Source organism: Microtus oregoni, unplaced genomic scaffold, assembly GCF_018167655.1.
Source record: "Microtus oregoni isolate MIOR12 unplaced genomic scaffold, Mior012 000006F_ref0000085, whole genome shotgun sequence".
NCBI lineage: Eukaryota > Metazoa > Chordata > Mammalia > Rodentia > Cricetidae > Microtus > Microtus oregoni.
Window position 1 is genome coordinate 51,537,406 of NW_024543065.1, and position 26,413 is coordinate 51,563,818.

The 26,413-nt window shown below is 51.6% G+C and overlaps 2 protein-coding genes and 1 non-coding gene across 6 annotated transcripts; 2 read left to right on the forward strand and 1 right to left on the reverse strand.

Annotated features, from left to right (window-relative positions):
* The first annotated feature begins 708 nt into the window (after positions 1–708).
* On the forward strand, positions 709–11,881 carry Rtn2 (reticulon 2). 2 transcript variants are annotated; one of them, XM_041653839.1, is made up of 10 exons: positions 709–929; positions 3,224–3,268; positions 3,353–3,805; positions 3,898–4,158; positions 8,960–9,167; positions 9,423–9,561; positions 10,051–10,120; positions 10,227–10,273; positions 11,132–11,190; positions 11,433–11,881. In XM_041653839.1, exons 1-10 carry the CDS (start codon positions 896–898, stop codon positions 11,506–11,508), a joined length of 1,392 nt encoding a protein of 463 aa, XP_041509773.1. In that variant the 5' UTR covers positions 709–895; the 3' UTR covers positions 11,509–11,881. The 2 variants fall into 2 exon arrangements, with proteins under 2 accessions (XP_041509773.1, XP_041509774.1); XM_041653840.1 differs by lacking the exons at positions 709–929; positions 3,224–3,268; positions 3,353–3,805; positions 3,898–4,158 and adding an exon at positions 7,055–7,165.
* Positions 11,882–16,986: 5,105 nt separating this feature from the next.
* Positions 16,987–17,073, forward strand: Trnastop-uca. The gene has a single exon. It is a non-coding gene; the product is annotated as a tRNA-Sec (tRNA).
* A 1,592-nt stretch (positions 17,074–18,665) lies between these two features.
* Positions 18,666–25,870, reverse strand: Fosb (FosB proto-oncogene, AP-1 transcription factor subunit). Of its 3 annotated transcripts, none has more exons than XR_005974477.1 (5): positions 25,256–25,870; positions 23,049–23,369; positions 22,483–22,590; positions 19,631–21,249; positions 18,666–19,593 (listed from the first exon to the last, which is right to left on the reverse strand). XR_005974477.1 is itself a non-coding variant. In XM_041653278.1 (5 exons), the coding sequence occupies exons 1-5, from the start codon at positions 25,379–25,381 to the stop codon at positions 20,951–20,953; spliced, it is 714 nt and encodes a 237-aa protein (XP_041509212.1). In that variant the 5' UTR covers positions 25,382–25,870; the 3' UTR covers positions 20,813–20,950. The 3 variants fall into 3 exon arrangements, 2 of the variants coding, with proteins under 2 accessions (XP_041509211.1, XP_041509212.1); XM_041653278.1 differs by lacking the exon at positions 18,666–19,593 and having other exon boundaries at positions 20,813–20,953; positions 21,094–21,249; XM_041653277.1 differs by having other exon boundaries at positions 18,666–21,249.
* Between the last annotated feature and the right edge of the window lie 543 nt (positions 25,871–26,413).

Sequence of the window (26,413 nt, forward strand, 5' to 3'; positions counted from 1 at the left end):
TCTGTAATGGGGTCTGGTGCCCTCTTCTGGCCTGCAGGCATTCATGGAGGCTGAACACTGTGTACATAATAAATAAATAAATAAATAAATAAATAAATAAAAAGAAGAGGGGTTGGCTAAGTGATAGAGTCAGAGAAGAATAGGAGTTTTGTCTAATTTGTTTACACATATCCCTCCGAGGCCTAGGATAGTGCCTGTCTCACGAAACGTGCCCTGCAGATGATTGTTGAGAGAATGGACTGAAACCTCCCCAGGCTCCTACTTTGAGGACTGAGAATAAGCTTGCTGGGAACTTACGTGTGAGTGGAGGAGACTGACCGCATGCTTGCTCCATGGCACACACACCCCCATCCCCACACACAAATAAGCGTAAAACAAAGTTTAAAGCTTGAGTACCCTTTTTCCGCCCTCCTTTTCCATGCCATCTGCAAGTCTTGCCTCAGATTCTACCCCAGAACATCATCTTCCACCATCACTCAATACCATCATTCCTAGATCTGCCCCCAACCCAAGCGCTTCTGGACATTCACTCCAAAGCCTCGTTCCACTCAAGCCCCGCCCCACTCCTCTAAAGGCCGCGCCCTCGAGCTCGAGACTCCTCCCTTTATAATAGTGGACCCGCCCTCTATGCCCTCAAGCCCCGCCTCTCAGCTCCTGGATCCGCCCCCGAGCCCCGCGCTGCAGTGCCTGCTTTTCCACGGCCCCGCCCTCCCGCGCCTTAGCAGAGGGCGGCGGCGGTGGTGGTGGTGGCGGCGGCGGCGGCGGCGGCTGCTGGAGCAACCTAGGAGGATGGCGGCGGCGTCGTGGACGCGGCGGAGATGAGCGCCCGTGGCCCCAGGCCCAGGGCGGCGCGGCCGGAGTGGGCGGGGGTCCCGATGCAGGCCCGAGGGGGGCCATGGGGCAGGTCCTGCCGGTCTTCGCCCACTGCAGTGAGTATGGAGAGGATCCGGCCTGGTTTGGGGCGCAGAAACCCGCGTGGGGTCCTCTTTGGGTCTCCATCTTCGGCGCGCGCCGCGGGCTTGAGCTAGAGCCGGGTTGAAGGGAAGGAGCCGAAGGAGACAAAGGAATCCTTCCCCTCCCCTCCCCCCTCCCACCCCGCGCTTTGGCGGCAACTGGGACATCCTGACCCGGAGAACCCGCTGCAATGGGGCGGAGGTGGGGGTCATGGAGATCGCCTGTTGGGGGGCTCTCGGGGCGCGGGATTGGGTCGCCCCGCCCAGTCCGAGAAGGAGCAGGCGCGTGGGGAGCTGTCCCTAGCACTGGTGCTGGCCGCAGCTGACGGTTGAGTCAGGATGGAGAAGCATTCGATTCCCTTCATCATCCATTTTCGCATCTCACCCTCGTAATCTGCCCAAAAGGCACTTCTAATGTCACCCTGAATGTCCGACCCCTGTCCCCCAAAAACACTCTCCTTGGGTTGGTGCCAACACTACTGAGTCTTTAGCGGGCTTTTCCATTCAGTAGTAACCCTGCCGAAGACCCCACTCCTCGGCAGGCCTCCCGGTTGCTCACGTGAGGAAATGAGGTGGGGGCAGGTGGTCCGGTTTCGATTTTCGAAGGCTTCGAGGCTCTCCTGTGTGCAGAGCCCCAAGCTGACTCTGAGGGGCTGGCATCTCGTTCCAAGCCCCTCATCTGATCCTGCTCAACTCTGAGCCATTGGCTCTGGCAGTCGGTGTTTACCATCCTGCGTCCCACACAGGGTGGTTCTGACAGCTGGGGATGCCGACGCTAGCAGATCTAGCCACTTGCACGTCTTGGGTATCCAGATGCCCAAGTTCTTGAGAATGTGTGATTTTGACATTTTTAGTTTCACTCCCCTCCCCAGTGTCCAAAGATCTTGTCTTTAGCTAAAATTGCGAGGGGAGACCCTGCACGCCTGTCCCCAGCCCTACTCTCCCCGACTCACCCCTTTATACCACTCTATTCCTCTTCTAATCACAGTGCCCCCCTCCCCACCCCGGTCTGGCAGGCTTCTCTCTAGGCATCTGCGAGATTCACTTCCTTCAGGTCTGAGATCTGTTGCCATCAGAAAAGCCTTGAAGACTATCTTGTGTCAAGCAGCGCTCGGCTTCCCTTACCTTGTCTGACTCCATGTTTTATGGACTTCTCCACAGGGTGTAACTTTATGAAGCCAGGAGTTTTGTCTAATTTGTTCATAACATGCTCCCCCAGGGCCTAGACCAGTGCCGGCCACATAATGTGTACTTAATGGATAATGGTTGCATGCGTGAATGAACTGAAACTTCTCAAGGCTCCTCCTTTGAAGGCTCTTTATGTACGGCTGTGCACCACATGCATGCAGTTCCCTCTGCGGCCAAAAGAGGGCGCTTGATTCCTTAAAGCTAGCACTAGAGATGGTTGTGAGCCTCCATGTGTGTGCTGGGACTGAACCTGGGGTCCTCTGCAAGAGCAGCAAGTGAAGCAGGCATCTTTCGGGTTCTTCCCTTCTTTTTCTTCTTCCTCTTCCCCCTCCTCATTCCTCCTATCCCCTCTTCCCACCAAATCTAGGACTTTCTATGTGCTGGTAGGTGATTTACTCCTGAGCATCCCCAGCCCTCATTTATTATGTTATTTATTTGATTTTTCAAGACAGGGTTTATCAGTGTAACAATCCTGCCTGTTGCTCTTCATTTTAAAACAATCTTGCGAACTTGCCCAGACAGGCCTTGAACTTGTGGTCCTCCTACTTCAATCTCCAGCAGTTGGAAGTACAAGCTTGTGCCATCAGGCCTGAAGCTCTGAGGTTCTGTTCTCAATGTCCCTACAGTTTTACGGTCTGTATATAGAAGGCAAAATGTCCTGTGTTCAAATGTTCTAAAATTCTCTTTTTTCCAGCCATCCAGGCCTCCAGCACTGGTGCACTTCTGTGATTAAATGATTATTCTTTTTTTTTCTTTTATTATGTTATTTTATTATTGAGACAGTGTTCCTCTGTGTAGTTCTGGCTGTCCTGGAACTCGCTTTGTAGACCAGGCTGGCCTCAAACTCACAGAAATCTTCCTGCCTCTGCCTCCCAAATGCTGGGATTAAATGCATGCATGTGTGTGTGTGTGTGGGGGGGGTGCTCCACGAGTTCTGGATTCTGTGTGTGGAGGTCAGAGGTCAACTTTAGAGAGTGAGGTTGGCCGGGTCGGCGCCTTGCACATGTATGGTGCAAGCCGTGATAGCTCCTATCTGTGGTTTAAACAGTCCGAGCCACGAGAATCTTCCTTTCCCATTGCAGAAGAAGCTCCGTCTACAGCTTCTTCTACCCCCGATTCCACCGAAGGTAAGTGCAGCGGAGAGACGTGGAGGGGTGGGGTCCTCACGACTGGGTGGCTTGGAGAGGCTGAGAAACCTTCTCCCACTGCAGGAGGGAATGACGACTCGGATTTTCGGGAGCTACACACAGCCCGGGAATTCTCAGAGGATGACGAGGAGGAGACCACATCGCAGGACTGGGGTACCCCAAGGGAGCTGACCTTTTCGTACATTGCCTTCGACGGCATAGTGGGTTCTGGGGGCCGTAGGGACTCGGTTGTCCGTCGACCCCGTCCCCAGGGACGTTCAGTCTCAGAACCACGAGACCCACCCCCACAGCCCGGCCTGGGGGACAGCTTGGAGAGCATCCCTAGCCTGAGCCAGTCGCCAGAGCCGGGGCGCCGAGGTGACCCTGACACCGTGCCTCCGGCTGAGCACCCGCTGGAGGACCAGCTGGGCTGGGCTGCCCGGAGTGCGGGGTCCGGGGAGGATTCAGCCACCAGCAGCTCCACCCCACTGGAAAACGAGGAGCCTGATGGATTGGAGGCCATAGAGCCTAAGGAAGGTGAGATCTCAGAGGTGCTCGGAGGGTGTGTGGCACACCAGGATACCTCCAAGAAGAAAGCTCATGGCCCCTCTCTCTCTCAATGACACTAGAGGCGAACCTGGAACTCCGACTTGCTCAGGCTCTACGTTCGCAACTTGAGGTCCTGACTCCTCAGCCTAGCCCCAGTTCCCGGACTCCCCAGGCTCATACTCCATCCCCATCAAGATCACAAGATTCGAACTCCAGCCCTGATGAACCTCTGCTGAGCGAGGAAGAAGAGCATTGGCGACTGCTGGAGCAGGAGCCAATCACGGCACAGTGCCTCGATAGCACAGACCAATCAGAATTCATATTGAAACCGCTCCTTCTAGGTAAGTGGTTTGTGAGCAGATGGCTCCTCTGGGCTGTAGAGGACCTTGCTCAACTAGACAGAGTTAGGGAGATTGACACTTTTCAGTGTAACGGCATCAGCTTGGCACAGGACCTAAGAACAATGGAGAAGGGGGTCCCCCAAAACCCCCTTTACCCGAGGGTCTGTGGTTTTGGGGTTCTCCCCCACAACGCATATGCAAACTGGTAACTAACTCCAGGGCTTGTTCCACACGGCCTTGACCTCCATCCACCTGCCTCAGCCTCAGCTGGGGTCACAGGCCTGCAGCCACCAGACCCATCCCATCCCATTCACTGATTCATTGGGTTCTTTCTTTTCTTTCTTCCTTTCTTCCTTTCTCTCTTTTCAATTTTTTCTTTTCTTTTTTGGTTTTCCAAAGACAGGGTGGGTTTCTCTGTGTAGCCTTGGCTGTCCTGAAATTCACTCTATAGACCAGGCTGGCCTCAAACTCACAGAAATCCACCTTCCTATGCATCCTGAGTGCTGGGATTAAAGATTAAAGGCCACTGCCTGGCCCCATTGGCTCTTTCTTTTTTCTTTCTTTTTTTTTTTTTTTTTTTTTTTGGTTTTTCAAGACAGGATTTCTCTGTAGCTCTGGAGCCTGACCTGGAACTTGCTCTGTAGAACAGGTTGGCCCAAACTCACAGAGATCCGCCTGTCTCTATCCCCCAAGTGCTGGGATTAAACACATGCACTACCACTGCCCGACTCCCTTGGCTTTTTGTACTGGAAATTAATGCTGCATGGAGCACTGGGTTGGGTGATGTAAAGAATTAATCCTCCCTTTTTCAGAGGACTTCATTTAGAAGTTGAATGTGCCCATGGGGACTTTTAAATTTTTTTAAAAGGATCAGGCCAGGCCTGGCAGCATCTACCTTAAATTTCAGCGCTTGGGCAGCAGAGGCAGGTGTATCTTGGTGAGTCTAAGGCTGACTTAGTCTACATAGTAAGCTTCAGTCTATTTCAGGCTATATAGTGAGACCCTGTCCCAACTTTTGTTTTGTTTGGTTTTGATTTTAGCTTTGGTTTTTTGGTGACAGGGTTTGTCTGTATAGCTCTGGCTGTCCTGGAACTCATTTTGTAGACCAGGATGGCCTTGAACTCACAGAGATCCACCTGTCTCTGCCTCCCACGTGCTGGGATTAAAGGGGTTAAACTGCCTGGTGTTGTTTATTTTATTCCAGGTGTATAAATGTTTTCCCTGCGTGTATATCCGTGCACCAAGTGCATGCTTGGTGCCTGTGCAGGTCAGAAGAAGGACCCACATCACCTGGAACTAGAGCTAGGGGGGCTGTGAGCTACCTGGTGGGTGCTGGGAACTGAACCCAGGTCCTCTGCAGAGCACTGAGTGCTCCCACTGAGCCATCTCTCCAGGCCCTCTCAGGACAACTTTTGGGAGTCCATCTTCACCTTTCACCTTGTAGAGGCAGCATCTAGGGGTGGGGTGGGGCTTGAGCTTTGCTGTCCTAGCTTTGCTGTCCTAGAACTCACTGTATAGGCCAGGCTGGACTCGAACTCACAAAGATCCGATTTCTGTTGCTACATTGCCTGCTCCAGGCTAGGTGGCTGAGAGCTTTCAGGCAATTCTCCTGTTTCAGCCTCTCATCACATTATAGAAGTTGTTGGGATTACGGACGCTCAGCACCCTATCCAGCTCTTTCCCTGGTTCCTGGAGGCCTGACACAGGACGCCAGGCTTGTGCACTGAGCCACCCCCCCAACACACACCCAGGGCCTCTACAAAAACTTTCCTTGTGGGCTAGAGATGGATTAGCTGTTACAAGAACCAACTTTTCTTGCAGAGAACAGGCGTGGTGTTCAATGGCCTGCAAGTCCAGCTACAGGGATCTGACGCCCTCTTCTGGCCACTTTTGTCACCTGAACTCACACAAAGAACCATAAAATATTAAATGGATTTCCTCTCACCAAGTATGGTGGTGCGCACCTGTACTCCAGCACTTGAGAGGCAGAGACAGGAAGATTACGGCTTCAAGTTCAGCCTCAGCTACATAGCAAGTTCTGTTTAGTCCATTGTGACAACTCAGGATTTTGATCCTAGCACTTGGGGAGGCTGAGAAAGGAAGATTGGGAGTTCAAGGCCAGCCTGGGCTACCTGAGACACTGTGTTAAGAAAACAAAACCAAGGGCTGGAGAGATGGCTAAGCGGTTAAGAGCATTGCCTGCTCTTCCAAAGGTCCTGAGTTCAATTCCCAGCAACCACATGGTGGCTCACAACCATCTGTAAAGAGGTCTGGTGCCCTCTTCTGGCCTGCAGGCATACACACAGACAGAACATTGTATACATAATAAATAAATAAATATTTTAAAAAAAAGAAAAAGAAAAGAAGACCAAGGGGGATGGAGAGATAGCTCAGAGGTTAAGAGCAATGTCCACTCTTCCCAAAGACCCAGGTTTAAATCCACATGGCAGCTCACACCTGTTGGTAACTCCAGTTCTAAGATCCAACATCCTCACACAGGGATACGTGAAGGCAAAACACCAATGCCCATATAAAATAAAATGAAAAACTTAAAAAACAACAAACAAACAAACAAAAATACCCAAAACATAATGAAACTAAAAACTTTTACTGAGGCTTGGCATGATGGGGAATGGACACCATTAAATCCCAGCACTCTAGACGATTAGGCGGGTGCATTTTGGTGAGTTGCAGGCCATCCCGGGCTCCGCAGCGAACAAAAAGGTCTACTTTTCCCTAACTGTATTCAGTCTTTCGTTAACAGGCTCTCAGCCTAGTTTAAAAAGCCTGGGCCTCCAGGAACCGCAAGCAGTTGGTTAAAGACGACTCCTTGTCTATTTACAAAGTTCCAATTTGGGAGTTGTCCCCACCTCTCTGGACAGCCATTGGTTGGGTACAAAGGGGCCCTTCCCCTCCGCTCTTTCCCTCGGGTCTCACTGAAGTGGGCAAAATCCCCAGAAGCCGGGTGTCTGCAGCCGCTCTCTCGGAACCGAGATGGGGAGTAAAGGTGGGCTTGTCGGGTGGCCTAGAGCCGGGGTCCGGGGACAGCAAAGGGGTTCAGATTTGCCCTTTTTTCCTTGCGATCTGGGGCACGGTTTCCACCTGGGTATTTAGAGTTGTCAGATATGCATGCCAGGGCTGGGGCGGCGGATCAGGGGACGTCTTGAGAGGACGTTGAGGGAACATGGGGTCCCCTCTTCAAGCCAGAGAGCTTTGGGGCCCAGGAGCAGGGACGTTCCCCTCCCCCAGCCTGGGAGTCCTGGCTCCTGCGCTGTCACTCAGGACTGGACGTGCCAGCACAGCTGCGGAGGCCCCCTCCCCCTAGCGAGCCTAAACTTAGCCCCGCCTCAGGCGACCCGGCCCCTCCCCCACCCCCTGGTGTGTGTCTGGGAGACAGACTGGGAGGACCCACCCCCTCTACCCCCCTCAACTCCCCACCCCGCATTAGGGAAAGAGGACTCCTCTTTAGTGTTGTTTAGAATATATAAGGAGTGTACAGAAGTGAGATCATACTCCGGGAGCAGCCTAGGGCTTGGCAAGTTGAATGGGTTGTTTTGACAGTGGGGGCGCCTGTGGATCAGTTGGAATGAAATAGAAGGATACTGAAATCAAAATTTGGGGCTCAAATGGGTGTGGCTTCACTGGAGTGCTGTAGAGGTTTAGGTGAATAGGAGGAACCCTTTAAGATTGGACGTCCGCAACCATGGGCTCTGGCCTAGCCTGGTTAGTGAGTTCACCATCTCTGGGAGGGGTCAGTAGTTTGCGGTCAGGGTTCAGAATATCAGATGGTGTAATCATACACTTAGAACTTTAAAAAATGTTTTGGTAACTAGGCGTAGTGACACACCCCTAGCACTTGGGAGGCAGACACAGACGCAGGAGGATGGCTGTAAGTTCCCAGGGCAGCCAAGGCTATTATATAGCACAACCCTGCCACAGAAAACAGACTCACCACCAACAAATAAGTTGTTAGTCTTCCCTGTGACCAATTTGACAAAATGTATACCGTTAAAGAACAGGGAACATGCCAGAAGTGGTGGTGGACGCCTTTAAGCCCAGCACTCGGGAGGCAGCGGTAGGCGGATCTCTGTGAGCTTGAGGTCAGCCTGGTCTAAGAGTTCCAGGACAACCAGTGCTACACAGAGAAACCCTGTCTCAAGAAAAAAAAAAAAGAATAGGGAACAGGTCCACCTGTGTTTCCAAGCCGGGTGTGTCAGGCAGAGGTGAGGATATCCATAGACCGAGGCCTCTTGCCACACTGCTGTGGCAAGGGAGAGGGTACAAAACAAAGTGAATGACACCCCCCCCCACACACACACACATTGAGTTCAGAGTTGAATAAAATGGAGAATGTCACAGCCGCAATAGAGCATTGTGTGGTCCTCAATCCAGAGTCAGGCATCGTGGCATACGTTCTAGTTTCAGTACTCCAGAGGCAGAGGCAAGTGAATCTCTGTGAGTTCAAGGCCAACCTGGACTAGATAGTCAGAGCTATGTAGTTAGACCCAGTAAACACATAAATAAACAAGGCTGGTCAGGGGATACATCAGTTGGTAGAGTCAGCACTCAGGAGGCAGAGGCAGGAGGATTTATTGCCTTGAGTTTGAGGCCAGCCTGGGCTACAGAGTGAAACTCGGTCTAAGAAAGAGAAAGAATTAGAATAATCATGAGTTCAGACCAACCAGGGCTTCAGAGTTTAAAGTCAGCCTTCACCTCACAGTGAAAATCTTGTCTCTTAAAAACGAACAAGAACGAAGTCCGTCGGGTTAGTCCCAGCCGTTCATTGACTTCCTCTCCACAGTGGCAGACCTGCTCTACTGGAAGGACACCAGGACGTCTGGAGCCGTCTTCACAGGCCTCATGGCCTCTCTCCTCTGCCTCCTGCACTTTAGCATCGTGTCCGTGGCTGCGCACCTAGCCCTGCTGGGTCTCTGCGCCACCATCTCTCTCAGGGTTTACCGCAAAGTGCTCCAGGCCGTGCACCGGGGTGATGGCACCAACCCTTTCCAGTGAGAACTCGTGACCCGGCTCAGCTGACCATGCACCGTGGTCCTCGACCTCAGCTCATGCACGGCCCACTCTCCTCCTCATTGTGAACCCTGGTCCCCAGCCCTGATTCCTTCCTTTATCCTCGACTCCCTTTCCTAACCCTGCTCTTCCACCAGACGTCCCATTTACACCCATGTTAAAGTCACTTGGCCCAGTCTGAGCCCTCCCATCACCCCCCCCCCACTGAGTCACACCACACTCCTTGACCCCATCAGGGCCTACCTGGACATGGACCTAACCCTGACCCAGGAGCAGACAGAGCGTTTGTCCCAGCAGATTGCCTCCCAAGTGGTCTCCACAGCCACACAGCTGCGGCATTTCTTCCTGGTAGAAGACCTGGTGGATTCTCTCAAGGTACCCTCTGTAGCCTGAAGCTTATATGTTGTTCCTGCCTGGTACCGCAGCCACTTATAAAACAATCACTCAGAGGCTTAATATTAGCTATAATTGTTTGGCTGATAGCTCAGGCTTATTACTGGCTAGCCTCTTACACTTACATTAACCCGCTTCTATTAATCTGTGCATCACCATGTGGCCTGTGGCTTACTGGGAATGCTCTGGCATTTGGCTCCTCTGGCAGCTGCTAGCATCTCTTAACTCCGCCTTCTTTCTCCCTGTATTCAGCTCAGCTTTTCTGCCTAGCTATGTTCTGCCAAGCCATAGGCCAAAACTGCTTTGTTCATCAACAAATAGAAGCAACACATATTTGTAGTGTGCAGAAGGACATCTCACATCAGCCCCCCCAAGACTGCTTCTGTATTCCCACCCCTCTCCTCCGTACCCACGGTGGGGGGCAGGGTTCACAGCCCGTAGGTCTCTCTGACACTGACCCTCACCCCACAGCTGGCCCTTCTCTTCTATATCTTGACCTTCGTGGGAGCCATCTTCAACGGCTTGACTCTTGTCATCCTGGGTGAGCTGGGAAGGGGCTTGCTGAGGTCGGATGGGGGAGGGATAGGGTTTCACGTGGACCTGTCCCTCTCTGCTAGGAAAACCTGACACCCCCCCCTTCTTTATAGGAGTGGTTGCATTGTTCACCATCCCCCTTCTGTACAGACAGCACCAGGTGAGTGTGTCAAACTCTCCATTGTCGACATGGACGTCAAAAATGGCTAGTGTGACTGCCTCCCTTCTAGAGCCAGGACCCCACAGACAAGTCCCCGGCAGACTCGGGAGCCCTGCCGCCACCAGTTGCTTAGACTCCACCAGTGAGGGGCTGGGGGCATGGCTCAAGGAAGGGAGGTAAAACACCTCGAATGCAGAAGTCTAGACCTTTGGCTCTCAGTATGTGGGTCGGAACCCTTTGGGAAGTTGAAGGACCCTTTCACAGGGGTGGCCTGAGACCATCGGGAAAACGTATCTACATTATGATTCATATCAGTAGCAAAATTACAGTTAAGAAGTAGCAACAAATGTAGTTTTATAGTTGGGGGTCACCACACCCTGAGGAACTGTATTCAAGGACTGCAGCATTAGGAAGGCTGAGAACCATGGTTTAATAGCAGTGCCACTAAAACAGTGAACAATCTGAGAACCCAGGAGGCTGAGGCAGGAGGATCCCTGTATGTTCAAGGCTAGCTAGGGCTAGGTAGCAAAGCCCTGTTTGAAGAGCAGACGCAGACTGAGGATTTAGCTCAGTTAGTAGAGTCCTCCTTGATCCCTAGTAGTGTATAAAAACCAGGAGTGGTCGTGCACACCTCTAATCCAAACACGTGGGAGCTAAAAACGGAAAGACCGGAAGTTCAAGGCCAGCCTGAGCTACGTGAGCCCATCTCAAAACAGCAAAGGCAGGAAGGCCAGTTATGATTCTCACAGCTGAAATGGGACCGATGGGCCCCAAACCCTCTTCTGATTTGGCTATGTGAGCTGGAGGCAGAATCCTACATCAGTTACCCATAATCCCTTGCCTCTTCGGTCTCCCCAGGCCCAGATTGACCAGTATGTGGGGTTGGTGACCAATCAGCTGAGCCACATCAAAGCTAAGTAAGTTCATGAGATGATGACAGGGAGGGTGGTGGAGACTGGGATATTTGTTGTTGTTTGTGGGTTTTTCTTTTTCTTCCTTTCTTTCTCCCTGTCCCTGCCCCATTACACTTCCCCAAATCTTCCTGGGCACATTATCTCTTTCTCAAAGCCGGTCATCAGGCTGAGGATAGGGGCTAGCTAATCTTCTGCACCTCCTCCATCTCTTGTCACACCTCATGGCCCCTAATTATGTTCCCTAGGATCCGAGCTAAAATCCCTGGGACCGGAACCCCAGCAGCATCTGCAGTCTCCGGATCCAAAGCCAAAGCCGAATGAGAGGGGTGTCTCTGCCCGAGGGACGCCTGCCCACACCCCAGCAGCTCACTTCCCCTTCACTTCCCGTGTATCCACACCCTCGCCCACTCCGCCAAGCCATTTCCCAGTGGGAAGTGCCGGAACGACTGGGACTACATTTCCTAAGAAGCTCTGCTCTGAGAGTCCAGGAACGGCCAGGCTCCTTAGCCGCGGAGCCTGCTGGGACTTGTAGTCGCGTAGTCGGACGCTGGTCGGCACTTCCATGACCCATCGCTGGAGGCGCCGTGAGGGATTGGTGTCTCTGAGGCCACCAACCCCTAAGCTGGGGCTTTGCATGGGGCCCAGAGGAGCCCTGGCCTTGGATTTACACTGTAATAAAGACTCCTGTGGAAAATCCATGACCTTCTGTGCTTTAAGGCCCCTCCACTTACACCTTTCTACCCTGAAAAGCATTAAAACAAACAAACAAAAAACCTAGTGGTAGCGCAATCCTTAAATCCCAGCATTGGGGAGTCAGAGGTGGGTGAATCTTGGAGTGTGAGACCAGCCTGGTCTACACAATGAGTTTCGGGACAGCCAGGACTATATAGAGAGATCCTGCCTTAAAACAAGCAACAACACAAAGAATGGCTGGGGGCTGTAAGATGGCTCACCTGGGAAAGGCTGTGAAGGTCTGAATCGGATCATCTGAATCCACCACGGTAGAAAAAGAATTGACCCTCATCGTCTTTCATATGTGCTCCATCGCGTACCTGCGCTGACCCACAAAAAACATGAAAGTGTCACTTTAATGATTTCCAAATAAAAGTTAGAAAATGAATTATTGTGGCTGATGAGAAGTACCTACGTCCATGCTGATCGCCCAAGTTTCATTTCTGGGAACCACATTGTGAACGATGAGAAATAACCCCTTCAAGTAGTTCTTGTACACTCTCGCATATGCATTCAAATAAATAAATAAATAAATGTTTTAAAAAAGAAAGCCAAACGACGGAGGTAGGTGGACTCCTGTGAGTTTAAGGTCAACCTGGACTATCATCAGACCCTGCCTATAATCTATAATCATCAGACCCTGCCTCAAAAAAGAAAAGGTAAAAGATTTAAGATCAACGAGAGAGCTCAGCCGGTTCTTGCTGCACAGGCGTGGTGGTATGAGCTGAACCTGTGGAAGGTACATAAAGGTAGAAAAATGAGGGGCTGCACAGAAGTTAGGAGCACCAGTTGCTCTTCCAGAAATCCAGGGTTTTCCAGCTCCCACACAGTGGCTCACGGTCACCTTTAACTCCAGTCTCAGAGGATCTGATGCCCTCTTGTGGCCTCTTCCGGCACTGCATACGAATGGAGCACAGCCGCACATGCAGGCAGCACAGAAAGTAACAGGAAAGACTGAAAGACAACTGTCTCCATAATCCGTCCTCTGGCTTCCACACTGATGTTGTCATGTACACACATGCACATAATAACAATAAGTATATTTTCCAAGTGCGACCTGGCAGAAATTTCTATGGTTAGTTACAATAACGATACTGTTTCCCAAACGTCAGTCATTCCCTTGTGAGATTTTTATATTAATGGCTCATGCTAAGGTGAAGACCATTTGTCTATATAAGGCCCCGCGTTTAATACCCACACTGCCTGGCACAGAAATGCCCAATGGACAGTCAGACATGATGGCATATATATATATGTAATCCCTGGACTGAGTTCCAGGTCAGCTACAAAATTCAATGCCAAATGGAGCTATAGCGAGACTGTCTCAAAAGATTAAAGGTGGGCCGGGCGGTGGTGGTGCACGCCTTTAATCCCAGCACTCGGGAGGCAGAGGCAGGTGGATCTCTGTGAGTTCGAGACAGCCTGGTCTACAAGAGCTAGTTCCAGGATAGGCTCCAAAACCACTGAGAAACCCTGTCTCGAAAAACAAACAAACAAACAAACAAACAAAAAAAAACAGATTAAAGGTGGGACTGGAGAGATAGCTCAGTGGCTAAGAGCACTGGCTGCTTTCAGAGGACCCAGGTTAAATTCCTGTCACCCACACGGTGACTCACAGCTATCTGTAACTCCAGTTCTAGGGGACCTGACATCCTCAAACAAACATACATGCAGGCAGAACACCAATGCACATACAATAAAAAGGAAATTAAAAAAAAAATAAAGGCTAGGTATGCAACTTAGAATCCCCCAGTGAGGGGCTGGGGGTGAGGCTCAGTGGTAGAGAACTAACTTAGTTTGCAGAGGGTCCTGAGTTCCATCTTCAGCATCATAAACAAGTGGCATAAAATAGAAAAATACCTTTTATGAAGAAAATGCTACTTGCCACCTTGGAAGCAAGCCAGTGTTGCTTGTCAGAAATAGCTTACAGTAAAGACAAACACAAAAATGTTAAGACTTGCTTGTTCATCACTGTATTGCTTTCCTCTTGCTGTGCATGTCATTGTGGAGACAGAGACAGAGGTGCCAAAGAGGAGTTACAGACGCAGGGTTTGCAGTGTCTCTGCTGTGCAGTGCAGCAGCTAGCTCCGAAAACAGAGAGGCAGCAGTCGGTGGTGGCGCACATCTTTAATCTCAGCACTCGGGAGGCAGAGGCAGGTGGATCTTTGTGAGTTCAAGGCCAGCCTGGTCTATAAAGCAAGTTCCAGGCCAGGTAGAGCTGTTAAACAGAAAAACCCTGTCCTGAACCGCCCCCCCCCAAAAAAAAACCACAGAGAGGCTGGGAGATGGTTCAGGGTTTAAAGGCGTTTGCCGCCAAGCCTGATGACCTGAGTTCAATCCCTGGCATCCACAAGATGCAAAGAGAGAACCCACACCCTAAAGTTGTCCTCTGCATCCAGGAGGAAGAAGTAGGCAAATCTCTTTCAGAGGCCTAGTCTGGTCTAGGTAGTGAATTTTAGACCAGCCAGGGCTATGTGGGGACACACATGCACACACACGCGCGCGCGCGCGCGCACACACACACACACACACACACACACTAAAAACACCAAAACAGCAATTTCTATATCTCTAGTCAAGTCCTGCTACTTTTTAAATTTAATTTACGGTTGTCTTGTTTAGTTTGTCTGTTTTGTTTTTATGTGCACTGGTGTTTTGATGGCATGTGTGTCTGTGTGAGGGTGTCAGGTCCCCTGGAACTGGAGTTACAGACAGGTGTGAGCTGCCACGTGAAAGCTGGGAATCGAACCTGGGGTCCTCTGAAAGAGCAGCCAGTGCTCTTAACCTCTGAGCCCCCCCCCCATAGGGCACTTGCATAGGTCACATCCCAGTACTACATACATGTACATGCTCTCAAAAATGGAGAGGTGAACAAGTGGGTAAAGGTGATCTCTTCAACCCACATGGTGGAGGTAGGGAGCTGACTCTGCAGGTCGCCCTTATGCACCGACAAGAATAAATACGCCAGACCGTGGTGGCGCACTCCTGTAATCCCGGCACTCAGGACACAGAGGCAGGCGTCTGTATGAGTATGAGGGGGGAAAAAACCAAATATATAAATACCTTCTACTATATACATACTTTTCATTTTCATTTTTATTTTTTTTTTTAGTTTTTTGAGACATGGATTCTCTGTTGTAGCTTTGAAGAGCCTGTCCTGAAACTCGCTTTGTAGAATAGGCGGGCCTCGAACTCACAGAGATCCACCTGCTTCTGCCTCCCAAGAGCTGGGACTAAAAGTATGTGCCACCACCGCCTGGTGGCTATGGTGTTTCAACAAAGCTTTATAAAGATTCATTCGTTCATATATTTCCTAAGACGTAATGTTCATAGCAAAGTATGGGGAGGTGAGAGAGTCCTAGTAAGTAATAGATCAAGAAAAGCTAAAGCCCCAGGCTTATCACTGCACCTCGACCTAGCGCAGCTTCAGAATTGAAGTAGCCGTCATCGAGCGCCCCCTAGCGACGTCTTTGTAGGTTCTCTGTCCTGACGCTAGGACAGCGGTTTTCAACCCGTGGGTCGCGACTCCTCTGGAAATCGAACGGTTTCCCGGGAGTCGCTTAACGCCATTGGAAAACATAGATATTTACATTATGATTTATCACAGTGGAAAGACTACAGTTATGAAGAAGCAAAGAAAAGAATTTTATGGCTGGGGGTCACTACAACATGAGGAACTGTATCAAAGGGTTGCAGTTTTAGGAAGGTTGAGAACCACTGCTCTAGGGACTTGAGTATCTCAAACACATTATGCTGATGGGGAAACTGAGGCTCAGAGAAAGATGGTGACATCATCTATTCATTTAATCACGTGGTGACTTGGTTGCGTGTGGTTCGGGGAGGTCTTACTAGGTTTGAGACCAGGGTGGAAAGGAGGCTTTGTGGACACCGGGGAGCAAAGACAACCGAGCCGAGGGAATCAGCATTACAAAGACGCCGAGGAGGGTCGTGCGGCGAGTCTGCTGCATCCCTCAAGTCAGTTCTAGGAGGATTGTGTGGGGGCTATTTATGGGGTAATAAGGGGTTAGATTTTAGGGCTCTACGAAGCAGTTAGAGAACTCAGTGTTCTATCATCTGAGATGGAAGTCAAATTGCGCTTGTGACTCACGCCTGTGACAATCCCTGTACTCGGGAGGCGGAGGCAATTCCATAGCTTCAAAGTTCAGGCAAGCCTGGGCTACATAGTGAATTCCAGGCCAGCCAGGGTTACACAGTGAGACCCTGTTCAAAAAAAAAAAAAAAAAAAAAAAAAAAAAAAAAAAAAAAAAAGAAGAGAAAAGAAAAAGAAAGAAAGAGAAAAAAAGAAAAAGAAAAAGAAGAAAGAAAAAATGAAAGAAACAAAAGAAAGAAAAGAGACTGTCTCAAGGAATCAGAAAAGCTAGTGTTATTAAGAATATCGTAATTATGATGATGTAGGGTTCATTTCTCCTAGGGAGTTGGGTGCTAAGAACGGGGCTATGATACTGTCCATGTTTGTGCCTTCGTTTCCCTGGCCCAAACACACAGGTTTAGAAAGGGATGGTCTCCAACATCCAACCGCGAGGAGGATGTCCACCTCATCACCTAGGTTCAGTGCCTAGAGCTCACAGAGGACGCGGGATTAACAGGGTTCCACAAAGCAACAGCAGGTGTCGCCTTGTGGCCACGCGCAGTCAAACCCTACGAGAAGCTCGCGTCTCCCTCTCAGAAAAACGTGAAAAATTCTGCCACGAAGAGGCTTCCAAGTGCCGCACGAGTTTCATTTTAAAAACAAAACAAAACAAACAAAAAAATAAAACTGACTTTTCACTTCGCAAAAAATGCTTTTCCTGTACAACCAGGGAGGTAAGCGCTTTAGGCGCTGCTTCCCAGAATGCAAGGCGCTATGCAAATGATGCTACTCATTTAGTTAATAAGGGCTACTCATATCATATGTTGTAAAGAAAAAGAAAACATATATTCACGATAAAATTGAAAATATTATCAAAGACATTATAATTTATTTTGTACGACACGAAAATAATGACCATAAGTCAAAAGTTTTTTGATATTTGGCCTTTATATACCTGTCCGAAAAGAGCTGCTTCTGCCCGGATGATCCTCAGTGGTCTGGGGTGCAGGCTTCAAACCTGTAGCTGTTTAGCGACAGAGTGGTTCAATTCCACCTTTCGGGCGGGAGTATCTATCCCATTTTGCACCTTGCATCATAATCTTATGTGATATATGTCTTTAAATTCACCTCTATTCTTACTTATTCTCTCTTCATAGTTGCTTTTTGTCCCTCCCGGAAGGATCAAATGAATTTCAAAAGTGGATTTAAATTTGTCTCTACAGTTCTATGAGATTTTTTTTTTTTTTTTTGACTTTCGAGACAGGGTTTCTCTGTAGTTTTTGGTGCCTGTCCTGGAACTAGCTCTTGTAGACCAGGCTGGCCTTGAACTCGCAGAGATCCGCCTGCCTCTGCCTCCCCAGTGCTGGGATTAAAGGCGTGAGCCACCACCGCCTGGTTTAGGAGATTCTTTTATATCTCTGATTTCTCTCCTTCAACTATTTATTCATCCAAGCATTTTGCTCGCATATGTGTTTAATCACGCATGCAGTTATTAGTCACGTATTTGTTCATTTGTTCAATCTGGCTCAGCCCTGTCTCTGTATTTGAGCAGTGAGGGGGATACAGTTGTGACCACACCTTTAGCGCTGGTCTCAGGAGATAACCCGGACAGTGGAGAAGACAGCACTGGGCAATTATGTGTTTAATGAACCCGAGAGAAAAGTAGAGCATATAAAGCTATATTGCAAGGAGACTTAACCAGGGTGACCTTGAGACACACTTGAGGGATGACATACGAGAATGGGGAAACCGAGGCTGGAGCAAAAGCCTTTTCTTTTCTGAGGTCACCAGAACTCTCAGGCCACCTGACTGGTGGTGTACCTGAAATGGCAGGTATTCTGCCTCCTCCGCATCTCTCGGATCCTTTCCCTCCCATTCTGGGCCTTCCTCAGCTTTAGCTTGTCTCTTCTAGCCACTCTTAGTCTGAGGAATAGAAGAGTCCACCTAAAATAACACTACCTGCTGCTCAACTGCTCAAATCCTGCTATGGATCCCTAGTGCCGGCAAAAGAGCTTCGGAACTCTATTCTAAAATGTCATTGCCTGCAGAATCTCCCTGAGGGCTAATTTCCACTCTCCAGATGCCTGCTGCGTCTCTCACCGGGAGCCTCTAGCTCCCCAACGCTGGGATTGCCGGCGTGCCCCACCACACCCAGCCTTACTCCCTCTTAACTCTTTTTTTTAAATATTTATTTATTTATTATGTATACAATATTCTGTCTGTGTGCATGTCTACAGGCCAGAAGAGGGCACCAGACCTCTTTACAGATGGTTGTGAGCCACCATGTGGTTGCTGGGAATTGAACTCAGGACCTTTGGAAGAGCAGGCAAAGGGGTCCATCTCTCCAGCCCCTCCCTCTTAACTCTTGCTGAAATCATTGGCCATTCAGTGTTCTGAATATTTTCTTTCCCAACCATGAAGTCTCCTGGACCCCTCACCATGTCAGTGCCGTCAGTGCCCCACACCTTTTTCCTTAAGGTGACACGGCCTGGAAACAGGGAAGTCCTCCCAAGGATCCACTTTCCTGATTTCGCTAGTTGCCCCAATAAGGGCCTGTGAAGGCTTCCCAGCCTTCCGAATTCATCCTGTCTGGCTGAAAGGAAGCCCTGTAATCGGTGCCCAGGGGAAATAGACACTTTGACTTGGTGGATACATTTTTTTAAAGCTTTTTATTGGCGACAGTGCAGAACCAAGGGGGGAGGGGAGCTGCCCAGTGCTAGACTGCCCCAGCACCCCCGGGGTCAGGTGCAAAATACAAAACAACAACAAAATCACAACCACAGTATGGGTGGAGCTATGGAGTCAGTGAATTGTGGTCGACAGCGGCAGGCCCTTCTGATCACACACTCCCACCCAGGATTCTCATCGATACAGACGGAAAAAATCTACCACCCAGTCACACTTACCCACAAAAGTAAAACTGCATGTCCCCATCAAACCCGGAGCTGACAAACAGAAGGGAGACCAGGGCCAGTGAAAGAGGAGACATGTTGGAAGCGGTCAGAGAGGAACAGACCTAGAAAAGACTCTCTCCAACAGCCAGAGTGGCTGGGACAACAAAAATGTGACATTTGTGGAGGGACAGCCAGATAGTCTGACTCGAGTTCCCAGAAGCGATTTCGAACTCCACAGCACACTTGCAAACGAGAAAACTCGCGCGCACACACGCACACAAACACGCACACAGACACTCATATATAATATATTTATCTATACATAATAGATATAAGTGCTTTTCGGGAACCAGGGAAGGGACAAATAGCTTACGGGGTTAGGGTTGGAACCGAGGACCCAGGACAGGGCTTGGAATGTGTTCCATGCAACACAGGGGAGCGGGGGAGCGGTAGGGCCCGTCTCCCCAATATTAAAAAATAGAAATCTGACTCGTGGAATTTTCACGAGGTGAAAGCTGGAGGGAGGAACCAGGACCCATATTTGGGGCTGGAGGAACCGGATGGAGTGGGGGATAGTGGGAACTCAGTCCCCTCTTAAGTATGCCAGTCCAAAAAATATTGGGGGGTTCAAATATCAAGGGGGGGAGCCAAAGCCTCAGCCCTGAAAACTTCTCTGGAAATTGCCTCGACCTCTGTGAGAGGATGCGGGGCTCCCAGGGTGCTCGACCTCTGTGAGAGGATGCAGGACTCCCAGGGTGGGGAGAAGTTGGCGTCCTAGGCTGGGGAAGGCAGGATACCTTGGAGATGTCTGGGGCCTGAGCAAGAAGGCTACCAGGATGCATCACTGTCACTCCTTTGAGTTTAACTCCCTGTCGAGGGGAGGAAGGAGACAGTTGGAAGAAGGGGAGACCCAGGGAAGGCTTTGGAGGGCTGGGGCACCCGGCGCACCCCGCAATCCGGCTGCTCATTCACAGTATAAAGCGCTCCAGCAAGACGGGCGTCGCAGCGCCCCCTGCTGCCTGAAACCAGAAAGGCCCAACGAGGACGGCCAAGGGCAGCTGTGGGTGGGGGTGAGAGGGACTTGGCATAATACTGCATAGGGGTAGGCTCGGGCCTGAGTAGGGAGGGGGCTCTGTAGCAGATGAGAGAAGAAAAAAAATCCAACCCGAGCCAGTTTTTCCAGGAGGAAAGACTGAACAGTCAGATAGGGGTTCACATTTTGGAATCATCGGGGAAGTGGGGTTAGCGGACTCCCAAAGTGGGCACCGACATCCCTCAGTCGGGGGGCTCAATTTGTCCCGGAGGAGGTGAGGTTGTGACCTCTTGAAAATGTTAAGTTAATCAGCTAAGGCCCGAGGGAGCATAAGAGAGCTATCTTGGTCACCCTGCACCCTGGAGGGTGGGTGAGTGGGGGCGGGTGGAGAGAAGGGGAGGGACTGTCATTCCTCGTTGGGTATTTCTGGGGGTGCATGCCAGCTTGTCCACAAGCCCACCCTGCACCCCACACCCAGCACCCTTTCCCCTTCAACCTCACGCAAGACGCCAAAAGTGGGCGTCACATCCCACCCACCCACCCACCCTTCCATCTATCCCCAAAAGTTGGGTTGAATTAACAGGACCATTAGATATCTGCAGGAGGGGTGTCCATCCCCGCCCCACCCCTTGTCCCCAAAGTCACCAGCTCTCCGGCCTCGCCGGGGCACAGAAACCAGAGACGGAGCGCAAAACACAAAGGTCCTTCCGTCATGTCCGATGGCAGAGGCGGCAGGCAGTCATACAGAAGAGTCAAGGGGTCCACATACACCCCCGACTGCTTCTTCCCCTCTCTTCCTCTTCCTCCTCCTCGTTCCTTGCGGGTTTGTTTGTTTTGTTTGTCTAAAGAGTTCACAGAGCAAGAAGGGAGGGCGAGTTCAGGGGGTCGGACGGCTGCTCGCTGCCGCTGGTGCGTTGGGCGCCGGCGAATGCGGAGACCTCCGGGCAGGTGAGGACAAACGAGGAAGTGTACGAAGGGCTAACAACGGGGAAGGGGTCGCCGAGGACTTGAACTTCACTGTGTGTAAAGAGAGAAGCCGTCAGGTTGGGGGGTGCGTCTCGGCTGGTCTGGAAGGGCAGGGGCGGTGGTGGAGGGGGCGGCAGCAGCCAGCCGAAGCCGTCTTCCTTAGCGGATGTTGACCCTGGCAAATCTCTCACCTCGGCCAGGGGGCCTGGCCCCGGCCCCTCTTCGTAGGGGATCTTGCAGCCCGGTTTGTGGGCCACCAGGACAAACTCCAGGCGTTCCTTCTCTTTTTGCAGCTCGGCGATCTCCGACTCCAACTCTGCCTTTTCCTCTTCCAGCTGATCCGTTTCCTGATGGAGCCCAGGAGGGCCAGGTCATAGGAGACAGAAAGGAAGGACAACGGTCAGCGACCACACCGAGTGGCTCACCCGCTACACACACACTTTCTAGCTGCGGATCCAGAGGCCCCATGACCCCCGAGAGGCCCCGTTGGAGCCTCAGATTCCCCAGCTGAGCAAGAGATATTAGGGGAAAGCCAGGCAGGAATGAAAGACTCTGGCGTGGGACAAGAACTCCAAGCCCGATGTGGTGGTGAACACCTGTAAAATCCAAACACTCAGAGGCTGAGGCAGGGAGAGGAAGGCTTGTTTGAGACCAGCCTGTACTAAGGAGTACTCTGTCTTAATAGGGGAGGAAGGGGACAATATGGCTCAGTGAGTAAAGTTGATTGTCAGCAAGTCTGACAAATTGAGATTCCTAGGATCTACAAGATGGAAGGGTAGACCCAACTCTGACCTCCGTGGGTGCTGCCGCACACCTGCACACAGACAAACGTAAGCAAATAAATAAATACATGAAATAATTTTTTTAAAAGAGAGTCAAAGAAAAACAGTGCAATTTTCTGTGTGCATTAACAATGGTTATGCGTTGTTTTTAGTGTGGTCTGTTCCCCCCTCCTTCGGCCTCCCAGTAGAAAAGCTGAGATGCGCCCTGGTTTCAAGCGGCAGGAGAATATTCTGCAGGCATTAAGGACGGGACCCTCAACGCTGGGGTAGAAGGAAGAAAGGAGTGAGTTTGATGGGTGCCCCCAGCTCAAGTTCTGGAGAACTGTAGGTGGTTGGGGCAGGAGGTAAAGAACGGACACAGCATAAAATAATTTAGTTTCGAGCCAGTCAGGATGACGGTCCCTGCATCACCTCTACATTCACGGGGACTGAGACAAAGGGCTGTCAAGTTGTGGCGGCCATGCTGGGCTACAATGCAAGATACCCGTCTCAGAAAAAAAAGAGGTACTGCGGCAAAATGGATTATTCATGGATTATTCCTTAACCGAGACAAAGAAAATGACCTCCTCCAGCTTGTACTCTTAAACTGAGAGAAAGAGATGGGGGAAGTGGTGAAAGAGGGAAGTAAGCGGGTAGGGGTCTGAGCATGCGTATACAGCGACTCCATCAGGCCCGCACTGACCCTTGTTTCTTAAGTGGGAATCCTCGTTCAGGACACAGGCACAGTGAGAAGTCGGGGGCAGAGCGATGTAGAGAACCCCCTGCATAGCCTTGAGACACCCCAGAACTCCTCCTTACCGCCTGGAGTCGGTCGGTCAGCTCCCTCCTGCGGTTTCTGCATTTAGCGGCAGCCAGCTTGTTTCTCTCTCTGCGAACCCTTCGCTTCTCTTCTTCTTCTGGGGTAAGCTGAGTCAAAGAGATGAGAATTATTAGTTTTGGGGATACCTCTGCCATCCCTGACAAAACTCCCTTGCCTCCAGAACCCCAAACAACAACCACTACTCCTCGGGGGCAGGAATGAAGGAATGATAAAGCTCCTGCAACCTTGAGACCTCAGAGTCCCCCAAACTTTATGGCGACAGAATTACTTCCCTCATCTCCAGGCCAACTTTTTTATTTTTTTAAATAATGATTTCTTGCAGTCCAGGCTGGTCTCAAACTCAATAAATAGCACAGGCTGGCCTCGAACTCCTGATCCTCCTGCCTCTACCTATGGAGAGCTAGGGTTACCAGCCTGCACAAGCACTGCTGGTTTATGCTATGCTGGATATCTACCCAGGGCGTCATGCATGCTAGCAAGTACTCTACCAACTGAGCTCACATTCCTAGGCCCTTCCAGATCAACTCCTGAGGCTCATTCTTACCGTCTCTTCTCGGGGTCTTCTAGGCCTGGCTCTGGCTGGGCGGGCAGGCCCGGGGCCACTGCTGGTCGTACTGGTTGAAGGCCCACCACTGCCGCTTGCTCCACCAGCGCTGTAGGCACTCAGGCCTGGTGTTGAGTAGCTGGTTCCTGGCATGTCATAAGGGTCAACAGCTGGAGGCTGGGAGGCCAGTGGCTGCCCCTGGGACTGAGCCATGGAAGAGATGAGGGTGGGTTGCACGAGCCACTGGAGGTCCTGGCTGGTTGTGATTGCAGTGACCGTTGGCACGAAGGAGCCGGGCATTTCCCCGAGACCGGCGCACTCCTACGGGGTGAGACATACACACACAGGCGTAGACACACAAACAAAGCCACCGACACACACACGCCCAACACACATAACACACACCGACCCCTGTGAGTGAGCACAGGGTGAGCGGGTGTGGATGTGTGTGTCACAGGCAAAAAGCCACAACACCCACCCTTCCACTACACCGTGACGCAGTGGTTAATGAGAGGATTCTGTTCAACTGCCTTCTACCTCCTCCTTCTTCCTCGGGGAAAGGTTGCATGGTTCCAGCGGGTGGTGAATCACACCCCGGGTTGGTGACTCTTAGGTGTGTGGGGGGGTGGAGAGGAGGCTGGACAGAGCCTGATGACAGAACCTCCCGGGATGGAGACACACACACACACACACACACACATACACACAGTCACAATACCCCACCCCCAACCCAGAGGGAGGGAGAGGGAGAGGCCTTAACCCAAGCCTTCCTCTCCACTCACACACAAACACACCCCCACTGTATGAGGGCTCCCGCAGGGGCGGAGATCCCAGATCCAATGGTGTTGTGGGACTGGCCTAAGAGTTGAGAGCATCCCTTCCGAATTTCTGTCTCTTCTCCAATGAGACTGACAAGTGACAGGTTTGAGTGAACCGATAGGTAGAGAAAAGTGACAGTGAGGATCCCTCAGACTGTCTTGCAGGGGATGGGGGCGATATAGGATCTGCATCCCTAAACCCAAGAAAGCGTCCATCACCACCCCCCTCTCGCAAGTGGAATCCTAGAGGCTTAACTACTCTGGGGGGCGTGGCGAGGGAAGGGCTGATTCTCTGGCCAATCAGGATCCTGGGAACTAAGGATGGGCGGACCTTTTAGAGACCACCTGGCTGCCTCCTCTCCGGGTAGCTCATGAAGTGTTAGGACACCTCGAAAGGACCGGGAGTTCAGCGTGCAGGGAGCGCTTATATGTGCGCCTGGAGAGGGGTTGACGGTCTCCAGTTCCCCCTTAGAGGCGCTAGCACTCAGCCAGAAGCCTCCTGCTTCTAACAGCAGCAGGACTAGGTTCCCACAAGGTCCTCGCATACCCATGAGTTGACAGAGTCACCCCAATCACGACAAGAATCCCTAGCTCTGCCTCTTGGAGACCCCCCAGCACGGAAAAACCACAAAAAGCAGAGCAGGGAAAGGAGCTACGCTCTACAAATAGGAAGGAGATGTTGATTGGCTAAAGCCCGCTCCGCGATAGCCAATCAGAAAGCCGCGCTGCCCCCTCCCTTAGCAACGTGGCCTCGGCGTTCCAAAATAGAACGTGCCCGGGACGTCAGGGGCGGGGCGGGCGGAGGGGGCGCCGTGCGCTGTGCGTGCCCCGCGTCAGACGGAGGATTCCAGCGCGTCAGCCTTTACGCACGGGTCCCCCGTTACGTCTCCGCGCAGGAGGCGGAGGCAGCGTGATCGGGGTTCGAGGCCCAAACTCCCGCCGGGTGGCGGGCGACCGCGGCCGTGCAGTGCGCGCTTGGAAGGAGAAGGGCAGAGGAGAAGGCTACTGGAAGCTTCTCTGGGATTTTTGGGGTTTTTTGTTTGTTTTTTCTTCCCCTACTTGCCTAGCTCTGGGTGAGGAAGCCTGAGCTCAGCTAAAAGTTCTCAGCTTCTGCTAGCCACAGCGATACTTTGCACCGGGCATCGCCAACGCTTGCCCAACTACATTCCTTTCCCGCGTTCCGCGTACACAACCTTTTGCAAACGTCTCCCCATTCCTTGCAGTTTGCAAACAACAAAAATCCAAAGTGCAACCCAAGCCTCTTGCTTTCCCAGATCCTGAGTTTCTGGCGCGTCTCTATTTGAGAGGATACTTAATCCACACTTTAGATTTAAAGAAATATCTTTTTACGTGACCACCAAAGTATTATCTTTGCGATCGAGAACTTACCTGGGAGGCGGCGGCGGTGGGTGGACTGCCGAAGGAGTCCACCGAAGACAGGTACTGAGACTCGGCGGAGGGTGACGAGCTACACCGGGAGCCGGAGTCGTAGTCTCCGGGGAAAGCTTGAAACATTTCCCTGGGCACAGGGGGGCCCCTGTGACCACGCTGAGGTCGCCGGGAAGCCAAGGCTATGGCCGAGTGGGATGAGATGTGAGTCCGGAGTGGACCGGACACGTCCCCAAAGTGCGCTGCTTGGGGGAGCTACGCGTCCGACACGAAAAACTGCCCCAAGTTTCGATACAAGTCCCCTCTGCAAGCGCCCAGGTCCCCTTTAGGTCGCTGCTGTACCTCCTGAAAGTCCAGGCTCCGCCGATTTCACGGGGGAAGTCGCGGGGATCGCTCCCCGCCCAGAGACCCGTCGTACAGTGCCGCCGTTCAGCGTGCGCTTCGGACGCGGTTTTCTTCCTTTCCAGGCGTCCCACGAAATGGGGGAGGGCAGAGGGGCGCGATCCAGAAACCCACAGAAAGTAAGTCTATCTTCAGGACAGAACGGAAGAACGATCTAGAAGGAGTCTTGCAAAAAGAAACCCACAAAACTTTCTCTCCAGTTAAAAAATAATATATGTGTATATATATATATACATATATATATATAAAAAATTTCACGGCCGTCAAGAAGAAGAAGAGTCACCAGTAGTCAAGTCCCGCAAGCCCCGGCTCCGCGTGTCCCTGGCGTAGCTGCTCCAGTCTTATGAATGAAGCCGTGAACTGCCGGGCTGAATTTATGAGTGCGGGACCCGCCCCCCCCCCGCTTGCGTCACCCTCAGCTCCATGCACAAATCTCCCAAACTCTCCCTCCCCGCCACCATAGCCCCTTATGGCGCCCCCCAGGGTCTCGTGCACCCTCCACCTGCCCATAGGGTGACCCCAGTGGTCTCGGGGGTCTCCAAAGCTGCGTTTTGAGGGTCTCCGCGGGAGGGGATCCCGCCCCGCCCTCCCTGGAGTTCCTGTGACGCAATTAGCCATATAAGGAGCTAGGTCGGCGCGGCCGAGTGTTTGTTTGGTATCCTAGCAATGACGTCAGAGGGAATCCCTCGCTCCCGCGCGCCCGCTAGTGCGCTGTGCGGAACCCGCCCGCGCCTGCGCAGTTCCACGCCGCCCCGG